Source organism: Dermacentor albipictus, chromosome 1 (assembly GCF_038994185.2).
Source record: "Dermacentor albipictus isolate Rhodes 1998 colony chromosome 1, USDA_Dalb.pri_finalv2, whole genome shotgun sequence".
In the NCBI taxonomy this organism is placed as follows: domain Eukaryota; kingdom Metazoa; phylum Arthropoda; class Arachnida; order Ixodida; family Ixodidae; genus Dermacentor; species Dermacentor albipictus.
In genome coordinates this window covers 27405771-27418423 of record NC_091821.1, presented here as the reverse complement: position 1 = coordinate 27418423, position 12653 = coordinate 27405771, and the positions used below count along the sequence as shown (strand labels likewise).

The window sequence follows — 12653 nt, the reverse complement described above, 5'->3', positions numbered from 1 at the left end:
CAGAGATTAGAAACCAGATAAACATCAGTTAGTGCGAGTTTAAAACAGAAACAGCCCACAAGACGAAATGAAAACTAACTGTTCGCATGCCTGCACGAGTGGTCATTGACGTGCTGGCGTTAACAAGCCGTGGAATCAAAACCAAGAGACTATGAAGCAAAAAGGAAAAAGAAAAGAAAAATTCTTGTATCCACACGGGGTGGCAGCACTCGCTGGGCAACAGGAAGAACAGAAAAATTGGTGCGTTTTTCAAACACACAGACTGCGTCGTAATTACAGTAGAAGCTCGTTGATACGTTCCCGTTACTTACGTTTTCCCAGCGCCAACATTTGCAATCGAGAACAGAAAAAATGACCCAGTAGAGTTGCACTCATCTTTTACCGGTTCATACTTTTCCGGAACACCCAATTTTTCAGCATCAATGTTCAGTATGTCACCAAACTACGATTGCGTGATATGTTTTCAGGCTGCTAGATCCCGTGTAAACAAGAAAATGCGCGAGGCGCGTGCCATCAAGAACAGTATATAACTGCCTGCCGTGACAGCTTCACCACAACACTCGCCCGCCCATCTCATGTGAAAGCGCTGGCGCGCACTTTCTCATTTTGGTACCAGCAAATCTTCTCCAGGGGTCGTCGCGTGCAGCATTCACCGCTATCACCACCAATCCCACTGCGATAAGCACCTTCGCCTATCTGTTTCACAGCGCATGGTGCCGTCGGAAGCATAGGGCATGTTTTTAATAGCCAAAACATGCTGTTTCCTGCTACAGACTGCGATCGTATATGTTTTCCGGTCGCTTGATCCCATGTGAACAAGAAAAGGCATCAGCCGCACGTGATTGAGAACAATATACCTATATAGCCGGCCGTCTCGCGTAAAAATGAAGGCGCTCAGAGTTTCTTATTTCCATACCAGCAAATCTCTGGCTGGGCCGTTGCACACCGCATTCATAGCTATCGCCGCCAAACCTATTGTGATAAGTGTCTTCACCTATCTGTTTTACAGAGCGTGGTGCGCAGAGCGTCGAGCTATCAGTAGCGTACTGCATCCTTTCAGTAGGTGATAATCCAAATGTGCCGCCGTTCCCTGCCTGTGCAATATGGGCATCACGTTTCACTTTGGTGGCATGCGGTGTCGTCCACCAGCTCGATTTTGTTTCCTGTCGCCTTCTTAAAACACCACGCAATAGGAAAACAACAAAATGTGTCTCCGGCCACCGAAGCACCACCATCTCGATGCGCGTCGGCATCTCCAGCTGCAGCAATCCGCGCAACACTTTACATTAAGTAGGTGTCAAGAATAGTTGAATCTGTCAAATTTTTTTAGTTACTTCGGATTGCATGTTTTCCCATTTAGTACATTCTTTCTCGTGGTTTTTCCAACACATATGAACGAGGTTCTACTGTACACGGCATCGACCATTTGCGACTTGTTCACAGTGCCATATATTTACATCTTTGAGTGTCAACCGGTGAAGCGTGATAGCGCAGAAAACAATTCACATCTAAAATTATTTAACTACCGTAAAAACCGGAATATAGGTCGAACTTTTTTTCAAAAAACCATCGCGAAAAGTCGACCCTCGACTTATATACCGGACATTGGCGAAAAAACTGCGGAAGTCTTGCAACAATGGGCGGATGAAGAAAACAGCCGCCTTCGCCATCGCCGTCATCAGCAGCGCGGCGTTGGTTCTTTATTCTATGGCGTGGCGACATTGTGGAACCGGCATTTTGGGTTTGCACTGTCGCAAAGTTGTATTAAAGGGACCCTGAAACGCTTTTGACGATTTTCTACAAACGTACTGAGTCGTTAGAGTAGGTTCTTCTGATCATTAATTGATGCATCTAAGTGCTCTGCGTAAAGCGTGTAATTTATTATAAGGTTTTAAAAATACACATCGCTGCCGATCGCAGCGCACTACTCGGCGGAATTTTAAGCCGCCCCTACCCATATGATGCAAATAACCCATATTACGTCACATGGGCGAGCTATCTGATTGGCTGACCAGGGCGCGTGGTCGATAATTTTTCCAACTTTATGGTGAACAAATGATGCTCGTAATAGCTGGAATGTTAGTTACTTTGTTTTTTAAAAAGAAATTAACTTGAAGAGAATACACAAGAATAATTTTTTAGTACACTTCAGCACTTCCGGCACACAGCAAGTGTCGTCTGCTTGTGTTACAACGTACTCCATTTTGACGAGAGCTCCGCGGTCAGAGTCGGTCTGTCTTTTCGCGAGCACTATGATTCGACTTTGTTGCCTTGTGGACTGCAAACCTAGCGATCTGCAAACCGCGAGTCCAGTATTAGGGCAAACGCAAGCGCAGGGGGACAGGGTCTGGCCGCTTGACTGTGCCGGGATGAGCCACGACATGAGCAGAAGGGCAAATGTGAACGGTCTGCACAGTGCAGCCACCTGGTGGCACAGAGCTCAACCATACACAGTAGCAGTAACGAAGTGTATTCTTTGCTGCTGGTGTGTATTTTTCGCAGGAGTGTAATCATCAACACGTTGATTTATAAATGTTTAAAATGCTTTACACTTGGTTAGAGCAATATTAGCGCTTTGTTTGACTGGTTAAGCGCTGCGCCAGCAAGTGTCTGGACCCTGCAGACCGATCAGGCTGCTCACGCACGTCTACGCTAAAGTTCCTTCATCAGCTTGAGTTTATGCCTCCAGTCATTTGCCGAAATGACCAGCTTGCCTGTTTTTAGCGCAGTACCGGACACGTTCGGCGCTACGACAGAATGCTCGCAACGCACGCTGCTTCGATAGCTCTCGGTCGACGGCCAAGCGGCTAGCGGAGAGGACTCGCGCGGGAGGGGGCGTGCTCCTAAACAACCGGAAGTGAGCGATGTGACGTCGCATCGTGACGCTGAACCAGTGAAGGCGGAGCTTAGCGCCGCTCGCTCGGCGAGCGAGTTGAGGAGGAAAAGCATAGCTAGGGAGGAGGGTAACTTCTAATCGCTTGCAGCTCCATAAATACGTAACGCTTCACTTAAATTGTGGTGCGAATGTTCTACTTAAGCTGTACCCTACGCGCCTACAAAATTTGTCCGAACCGTTTCAGGGGCCCTTTAATTAAAGGCTGCATTTTCATTTTGTTTCAAATTGAGCGGAAGCCGACGTCAATTCACCGTCACCTTCAAAAAAAAAGGCGACTGAGTGCGCGGAAGCCCACGGCAACCTGGCGGCACAGCGCAAACTTGGAGTATCCGAAAATAGCATTCGGTAGTGGTGGAGGCAAAAGCAACGTATTACAACTTGCAGCAACCAAAAGAAAACGTCATTTCGTGGCCGGATCGCAGCGGACTGCAGAACTGGAAGGCAAGGTTGCGGAGTCCGTCCGAGAGCTGCGTGTAAGATCGCTGCATGATGTCGAATGCATTCGTTTGAAAGCGGTAGAGTTCGCACGCGCCTATGGACTGGACAGCGAGAAGCAATCGTCATCCGACTCTGTTCAAACGTGTTGCTCTGATTCGGAGTAGTGCTTGCGGACTTCGTGCCCCTCTTTGTACTGTACACCCGACGAATTTTTAACAGTATCGCGCGACCATCGACCCGCGTGTTTGTCAGCACCTTTTATCATCACGGCACAGAGCGGCGAAATAGCGAAAGTAAGGGCATGTGTACACATGCGCGTATCTCGTTTGTTTCACTGCTCAGCGCCGTTAATACGGTGTTGACAAGCACGTGGGTCGATGGTTGCGCGATACCGCTAAAAACTTGGCCAGGTGCACATGCGAGCAGCATTTAAATAAATACTGTCACCATTGTGCAACCTGCTGAGTCGCATTTGTTTATAGGTAGGGGTGTCACGTCTTTCGGTACTTTTGCCACTGAAAAAGATTTTTTTCATTTTTAGAATTTGTTAGTTGGGGGATCGACCTATATTCCGGTCCGACCTATAGTCCGGTTTTTACGGTAGTATGTCTTTAAATAAATTCTGGAACATGCACTCAGATTTTCAAGGTATAGTTCTTTCCACAATCAATGGTATGAAGTCCTGTTAAATTCGAACAAACAAGATCTGTTTGATTCCAATTACAGTTACATCAGTATTAAATCATTAGACAGTTTAAGTTTAGCGTACGCAACTTATAGCGTACGTTATATGCTATAGTGTAGCGCACGCTAAGCAGCGCACGTTTTTTACAGTTTTAGTTGGCCGTCGAAATCTTCGGATCTCAGAGGCCATATGCCATTGTTGCGGCTGTTTCCCGACTGTAGCGATAGGTGGCACTGACATCTCGAATGTTTCTTTCGTTAGGCTTCGACTCGTTCGAAACGAGAAGCGATTTCGAAAACACCACGAGGTTATCCATAATACTCTGTCGTCGAGGCGGCCTGAGCCTTAGCGAAAGCTGTTTACGCAATCATTTGCTACGAACGAAGTGCATTTTACAAAAGCAACGGCAAATTCAATTCGAAGCGGGCAACCGGGACCACCGCCATGTTTCACGCAAACCACGAAAAAACGCTAATGCTAATCGTTTGCGTTGCGTACGCCCACTATACCCGCTATTCCGCTTAGCGTTCAGTGCATGCGCAGTGATGACCCGCTATTTTTTAGCGTACACAATGGTATAGCGTACGCTATACTAAAACTGTCTATTATCATAACAAATAACATATACACTTCTGGCATACCTCTGGCATCCTAGCGTACTATATTTAATGACAACTTTCTGTGGCAATGAAGGGAAAGCTACAGGGGCGGAGCTCCTGCACATGTGTAACTGCATTAAGTAGTCCAGCAGCGTTTGGCAGCGCTTTTTTGTTTTTCAGAGCAGACACTGAATCAACACAGCTTTCTTGTGCAACAGTTTCGCATTTGCTCAGAGGTGGAAGGGAAAAGCCACAAATAAGTCAACTCAAAACTCAATAGTGTGTTTTGTCTTGTCTTATTTTGCTGTTGTAAATAAGGTTTTATGTTTTCACTTCCTCAGCTTAAACTAATGCAGATGAAAGTGTGGAACTTCTTTCAGAAGTGCTCTCGTTTGTGTGCGCTTTGCCTTCGTAGCCTTCCCTTCATTGCCACAGAAAGTTGTCCGCTAGTATAGGTACACTTTTAGCATCGTAAGCACTTTCTTAAACATTGGTCTTGAACACTGAATTAGAAACAAACTGGATAAGCTACCACATAGCCAAATTTTGCACTCCTCACCGGAATATAAAAGCACGGAGCATATAATATTGAAGATAAAAAAAAAAATAAGGAACAATGACTGACCTTGAGCGAATCTTGAAGAGATTGGACAACCTGGTTAACACCTTCCATGGTTGCCCGCTCTCGGTTCAGCATCACATCGTCTGCCCATTCAATGAACCTTGATAAGCTCTGGTAGACTTGATTGGTTGTAGACATCAGCACCGAACTAAAACATGCCAATATTATCAAAACACAGTGAGGAACAGATACTTTGCGAGGTTCAAACAAAGCAATACTACCATGAGAATTATAACTCGTTGATAAAGTACACACATTTAGAACATTTTTCTTTAAGCGGCTAATCACCAGTCACTCTGGTTATGCAGTGAATGACTGTTTGTATTCATGAAAGGGAACAAAAAGCTGTTCCAGTTTAACAAGACAGTTATCAATTTCTGACATTTGTAGAAAAACATTTATTCCACGAACTTTCTTATTCAAAAATATCCAGTCATTAAAAGTGAATTTTTACTTTGCTTTCTATTTGCGAGTTCATTATTTTGCTATTCCAGCTTTTCTTTAACCCTCTAAGTGCCATGTATCCAGAAAAATTTTCACAGTAACTAAATGACTTTCTGCATGTCCCTTCACTCGTTTCGAATAGCAGCAAGGCAGGAAGTTCATTCTTTCTATTTGTCACAATTACCACAACATTACTCTGCATGATGGGCATGGTGCTGTATGAGAGGATCAAAAGCTATATAGTAGTTTATGGTTGTCATACGAAGACACTAATGATATTTGGTAAGTTTTTTTTTTTTTCACACTGAAGTTACAAATTTGTTGTATAAATGTCATGTATGTTTGCACCGCACAAGAAGTTTTCTATTTGGGAGAACAGCATTACCTGAATTTTCCTCCCATTTTCAACCAGCACTTAAAAGGGTTAAATTGGAATAACTTCTAGGTACTAAATCTTGCAACATTCAAGAACTGGGGTTGTACTGCGACAAGTTTGAATTGTTTATAGGACTAATTTTTGTTAAATGTAGGCAATTTGTAAAAAATATTGCATAAGCCCTTGCATAAGTGAATTCATTTGTAGTACTTCAAAAGTGACACAGATAGGTTAAAATGAAAATTAAATTCACGGTTTTACATGTCAACACTACAATCTGATCCGAAGTTCCCCACCGTAGTGGGGAACTCCAAATTTCAACCACTTCAGTTTAACCTGCACCTAAACTTATAAGTACACGACCATTCTAGCATTCTGCCTCAATCGAAATGTGGTCGCTGTGTCTGGGATCAAACCCACGACCTCAAGTTCAGCAGCGAAAAAGAGAGGCGCAATTTAACTTGCACTTAAACAGAAACTTTGCTGAATGCTGAGGAGCTCACCTCTGGTCATTGATGAGGTCTTTCTTGAGAAGTGAGATAAGGTGCAACACATATTCCAGGACAATGCTTGCAGAGCCAGGCAGGTGGCCCAAGGTGTTTTTTTCAACCGAGTCTTGAAAATATCGCAAGGCATTGGAGATTTGCTTCATGTCATTGTTCACTTGTGAATCCCCCTGTAAAGGTAAAATATTGCTTGCTGATGCCTAAAACTGGATCACACTACATGCAAAGTATTTTTAAACTGAATATTACTCAGAAGTTCCAGGAAGCATCGTAGGCACTTATATTACAGGAGTTCTTAATCCAAAGACCTCACAACTATTAGCAACAACACCCTAGTGGGTGGCCTTTGGCATTCATGATACTGCATGCTGATAATCAATGATGTTATTTGTTAGTCACACCCATTTCAAGAAGTGCTTCTATCTGGTCTGTGCATGTTTTTGTGTCATAATTTGTCATGGGCTTTTAGCAAATATGACTATTACCAACATAGCAACCAGCAAGCTGCATGATGATGTGATGTTGCTAAGAACTGTAAGGTTCGCACTTATTTGTGATTAAGGTTCTATGTGAGGGTCCCAGAATTAGTTCCACAGTTCCACACACATTCGAAGATGTTCACCGAGTCTATAAACGGTGGCCAAGACTTGTCGACTTTAGATACTACAATAATGCTTTCATGAATTTCTGTGCCACCAATGCGCAAAGCCATGGTACACAGATTTTCATTTCTGAAAATGGCCTAGAGTCCAGCTGGTTCCATGCTGTCTGGAGGGGTTCACACTAGACGTCCTATCAGGGACAGAGACACAAAATGTGTTCAACAGTTTCTGTTGTTTTACAAGAGTCACACATGGGTGTATCTCCCTTTCAATGTGGAACGAGTAGGCCTTTGTAAATGCCATCCCAAGCCAGAGGCGGCCCAACAATGTCACCTCAGTGCGGGAAACCTTTGATGGCACTTGTACATGGCTTTAGAGATGGATCAAGTGTATGAAGATAACATTTCTGGAGGGTGGGGGACCAATATTTGTGTATCACTGCTTTAGCTATGAAGTGAAGTTTTCTTGCAGTGTCGGTTCTGAATAAGGGGATGAGAATTATTCGGGCTCCTACATGGGCAGACTGGACGGCCTCATCACTTTTAACACGGCTTTATAAAAAGGAAGAGGCTGAATAGAGAAGCGGGTGACAATTATATTAAAAACAATAAGAGTTTCTGGAGACAGGCCAGTCAGAACAGGAAAACATCATGCAAAAAGTAACTTATGTGTGCCTTAGAAATGACGAAAAGAACACCCATTGTCTTGATCTCACCTTGCTATCGTCATCATCGTTACTACTAACAATGTTACACTGATCTTGGCCTCATGAATCACTACACTGTTGTAACAAAGAAAATGGCACCCTCATGTTGGCAGGCCATGATTATGACGGTATACATATATGCGTGGCACCATTTTATGGTGGCTATAAACATTAGATGAAGCTCACATTGGACATTGCTCTTCATAAAATCTCTACTGCATGTGTGAGCAGTGCTGATCAGTATCTAAGATACATGTATCTTAAATACAGTCTTAGATATTCTTTGGGTATCTTGTATCTGTATCATGATATGTCTGGCAAGGCATATATCAGTATCTGTATTTCTGATACATGAAAGAATGTACTGTGTATCTTAAGGTACAAGATACTGGTATCGCAACATTCCTGTGCAAAACTATAAACTTTGCCTGAACTCTGTTTCTCAAGCTGATACTACTGCCACTAAGACACTTGAATAAAATTAAAGGCAGCGACATTCTTTTACCTTTCCGCCAGAGTCCTACAGCAAAGGCAGGCAATGAGGTCTGCGCATCCCTATTGGTGGAGAAGACTCATGTGGTGGTGCTCACGCCGTCTCAACAAAAACAAGCGCACCAACATTTGTGCGCAGTTGATCTTTTGTTCGTTTTTTTTTAGTTGCGTCAGTGCAACACACTTGCTTACAGCCACCGTATTGTGCTGCATATGCCAATGTGTACAGCGTCTTTTGCGCAAATTCTGATGCTGTTATAGTGTCATTATAGAAGTTTCTCTCACGTGGTGCTTTGTTACAAAGTCTGAAAATGCAAGAATAGGATTGCCTTGCATCTAGTGGCTTTCACACATCAGCGATTAGAAGAATCTCGTGGATGTAAGTTTGAATGTTGTTTGGTCGGCAAGCACAGCAGCGACTCCCATTAATTACACAAACAAGCAAAAACTGCTTACAGCACAGCACATAAAGAGCTTTTATGTTAGGCAGCTAAAGCAACCCCAATAAACTGTTTCGGAATGAAAATATACTTTGTGCAAGAAAGACAAAAATTTTGAGGTAATAAAAGACATATTTTTCAACTGCAACAAGGTTGGTCGGAGTTAAGAAATTTCCGAGCAAAGATTTTTGTGCATACATGTTTGCTGCTACATTATATAGATCTATAAGGAGAAATCTGCAAATGTATCGAAGCCTCTTAAGATACAAATGGAAAGTATCGTATCAGATACAATAATTACGGTAATACCTTGTATCTGTATCTCAAATACTTGTTGCCCAAATATCTTGCATCGTATCATGACATAATTGCAAAGTATCTTTGCCCAGCCCTGTGTGTGAGTGATTTCTACCCCTTCGTTGTTGCTAGAGTTCCTTGTGGGATATTATTCATAAATGCTTATTGATAAGATGCTATTCACCACTAAACTGCAGATTTTTACCGCTGAAACAAACCTCAACAAAGTCTGCAACCTAATGACGCTTTGTGTTGCAAGCATGACTTCATTCTAATGAAGTTAGGTTGTATTGGCAGCTTTACTATAAGTGGAGTCACATCAAACCTTTGCTTCAACAAAGAAGAGAGCTGTAAGATTAAACGGAAGGTTTACTGGTTCATTCATCAATGCATGACATAAAATAGAATCCTTTGTCATGTTGCAAAACATAGGCTGGATGACTAGGCGGGCATGGTCAGCAATTGCTTTAGACGTGTTTCTTCTATGTAACAGCAAAAATATGAGAGAAGGGGAACTGAGGGGCTTGATTTTGTTAATCATGACCACATAAGGCCAACAGACAATGAAGCCAACGAAAGCATCGGGGAAATTAGCTGTAGTTGAAAGTGAAATGTAGAAAATAATGAAGAAAAGAGAAATGAAAGTGGACAAAAAATAACTTCTCACCAATGGGAGCCAAACCCACAACCTCCACATTATGCGTGTGTTGTACTACCAATTGTACTACGGTGATGGCTATCAATTCGTCCTCTAACTTGGGTATTTATGTTTACAAGACCAAGCCCTAGCAGAGTGTCTACCAAGGTGACATTTCCAAATTCCCTGAGTTTTCCAAGTTTTCCCTGAGTGTCTTTGCAAATTTCCTGAGTTATGCAGAACTGTGTTTTATGTCAAGACGGGCTGAAACCATATCGCCTGACGCTGTCACTCTCAAGTAAACATATGAAAAAAATTTTAAAAACCGACTTAATCCAATTTGAATACAAAGGAGTAGTGTTTATGCTATTGAAAAAAAGAAAGAGTAGAAGGGAGGGGTTAGTAAAATGCACAGAAAATAAAATGTCTTCGAAAAAAATTGCAAATAGAGTCGGACATCCTCAAATACGAATAAAAAGAAAATGCATACAGAAGCAAATATTTTGGAATATGAGCTATTTCTATCAATTGATAGCAAGCTCAGTGGTACCAAACCCGAACTTTTTCACAATTGAGATTCTCTCTCAACAGCTCGTAAGTCAAGTTTAACTGTCCTGACATACTCTCAGCCTGCGCACAATGCCTCAGTGTTGTTTCACTGCTTTAAACAGTGTACTTTGGTTTTGGTGAGGGACACCTGCATCTCGGCGTCAGCCAACACTTAATTTTTTTGAGCTCAGGCTCCTTCAAAGAAGCGGTCGCACACTTCATTCCCTGTTCATTCCTCAATGCACCGGTCCTTTCTGTTCTCGTCCTCCTTTCACCGCACGTTCGCCCCACGGAGCATTTGAAGCATACTCTTGATCAGTTTACAGTCAACGTCCAATTTTTCGGACCCCCTAGGGACTGCGAAAACTTGCGAAGAATCAGGCAGTCCAAAAAAATAAGTACATGTCTTTTACTGCCCTTAAGGGCTCAAATCGACAAGGGCACGTCTGAAAAAATCTGAATGCCTGCCAGTATACATATTAGGCATATCAGTGCTCCTACTGTGACAGGAGAGAGCAGGTGCAGGCGTGTAAAATTAAGGAATACATACTGTGTCCCACCCCTTCCTACGCTTGTTAAGCTTCACCACAATACTTTGCTAATGCTTCACCGCGTCACACAACTGTATGGAGGCAAAACTAACTTTCGGGAACAAGCATTATGCAATGCGCCGTGCTTTCCGAGCTTCGAAGCCAAAATGATCGCTGATAGTGGAGAAATGAAGAAACATGGAATCGAACGGCAAGAAGCTTAATAGCGAACATCGAAGCAGCTAGGCCTAGCGTTGCCGCAGTGGTGGCTACGACTGCCAGCGGATCCATGCGTGAGAGCGCCGGTTCGAGGCGGCGAGGTAATCAAAATGGCAGCAGTGGTGGCTTTGGTTAATGCCGTTTCGAACCTGCGGTCCCGGCAAAACGTCTGGAAAATCAGACGGCGAAGAGTTCTTGCATCCGAAATTTCAGACATCTGATACATTGACTCTATGGACTACATGGTGGTACCGCGAAGCCGTCCAAATTATTGGGAATCCGGAATGTCGGTCGTTGACTGTACACTGGCAACTCCTCCAGCCGAGGACAGGGCGTCAAAGACGATTCGTTACGATTCCTGTGTGTTACTCATGCCAGCATTACCGCGACTTTCGACCCTTTCAATAAAATTACAGCTAATTTTCCCTGATAGAGGTACAAATTCACTGAGTTTTCCCTGAGTTTTTCCAGACTACAGTGGAACCCCGTTCATACGTTTTTCACCGGACCGCGAAAAAAAAAAACTAACAGCTGGGAAAACGCAACAGTGAGGAAAGGTCCGAAAATTAATGAAAACAGTGCAACTTTGCCTTGAAGCAATTTATTTCGACATCAAGTGAGCTTAGGTCTTTAAAAAAATCGAGAATGGTCGATTGCCGTTTTTTCCGCTCGCTGGAAAACACCACGCGTTTCTCAATGGCCTGGAAAGCCGCATTGCTCTCAGCGTCGCTTTGAGGTGCGACGTACCTGCGAAGGAGGTCCAGAGCCGCGACGGCTTCTCCAACGCTCGGGTCCGCCAACTCCCCGGAATCATGCGGCTCGTGCTCCTCGTCGTCACCACAGTCTGAGGCTTTACTCGCGACCGAGTCTACAACGATCTCGGCGATACTCCGACACTCGGACGTCACGACAGCAGCATCCACGGCGACGTAGTCGTCATACGTGACTCCCGTGGCACCCAGCGCATTCAAAGCTTCACTCAGCTCTTGATCATGAGAGGCTGCTTCCGTCTCTTCAGCTTCCGTGGCAGTTTCCTCTCCGCCGTCCACGCGAAAGCCACACCGCGCGAAGCAGTGCTGTGCAGTTGACGCGCTCACTGCAGTCCACGCTGAAGCGACGTAGTGCGTAGCGTCCAGTATTGAAATGATCGTAGGCTGCTGTCCGCGATCAATACGCGCCAGACAGCGCTTTACGATGGACTTCCTGTACAAGTGCTTTAAGTTCTTTATGACGCCGGCATCCAACGGCTGCAAGTGGCTTGTAGTATTTGGAGGGAAAAAAACAAGCTTAACGTTCCGAAGAAACGACGGGTCTTTCGGGTGGGCAGCACAATTGTCCAAAGAAAGGAGAACACTCCTGCACTGGGAGCCCATCTTATTGTCGAAGTAACGAAGAAATTCTTCGAACAAAGAACCCGTCATCCATGCACGACTGTTGCTTCTATAGTGACATGGCAGCAGGCGAATGTTCTTTAAGCACCGTGGGTTTCGGTATTTTCCGATTACCCATGGCTTCAGCTTGTCCAAGCCATCCATGTTGCAGCAAAGGAGCACCGTCAATCTTTCTTTGCTGCATTTGCCTCCGTGGCATGCTTCGCCCTTCAGGCTTAACGACT

At 44.0% G+C, this 12653-nt stretch overlaps 1 protein-coding gene across 2 annotated transcripts in view; it reads right to left on the bottom strand.

Moving 5' to 3' along the window:
- The window catches only part of LOC135906055 (rap guanine nucleotide exchange factor 1-like), a 141286-nt gene that overhangs the window by 112289 nt on the left and 16344 nt on the right, over positions 1–12653 (bottom strand). For both annotated transcript variants that reach the window (XM_065437203.2, XM_065437205.2), the window contains exons 3-4: positions 6564–6736; positions 5244–5388 (exon numbers count right to left, since the gene is read on the bottom strand). In XM_065437203.2, coding sequence (XP_065293275.1) covers positions 5244–5388; positions 6564–6736 — 318 coding nt within the window. The remainder of the gene's footprint in view (positions 1–5243; positions 5389–6563; positions 6737–12653) is intronic.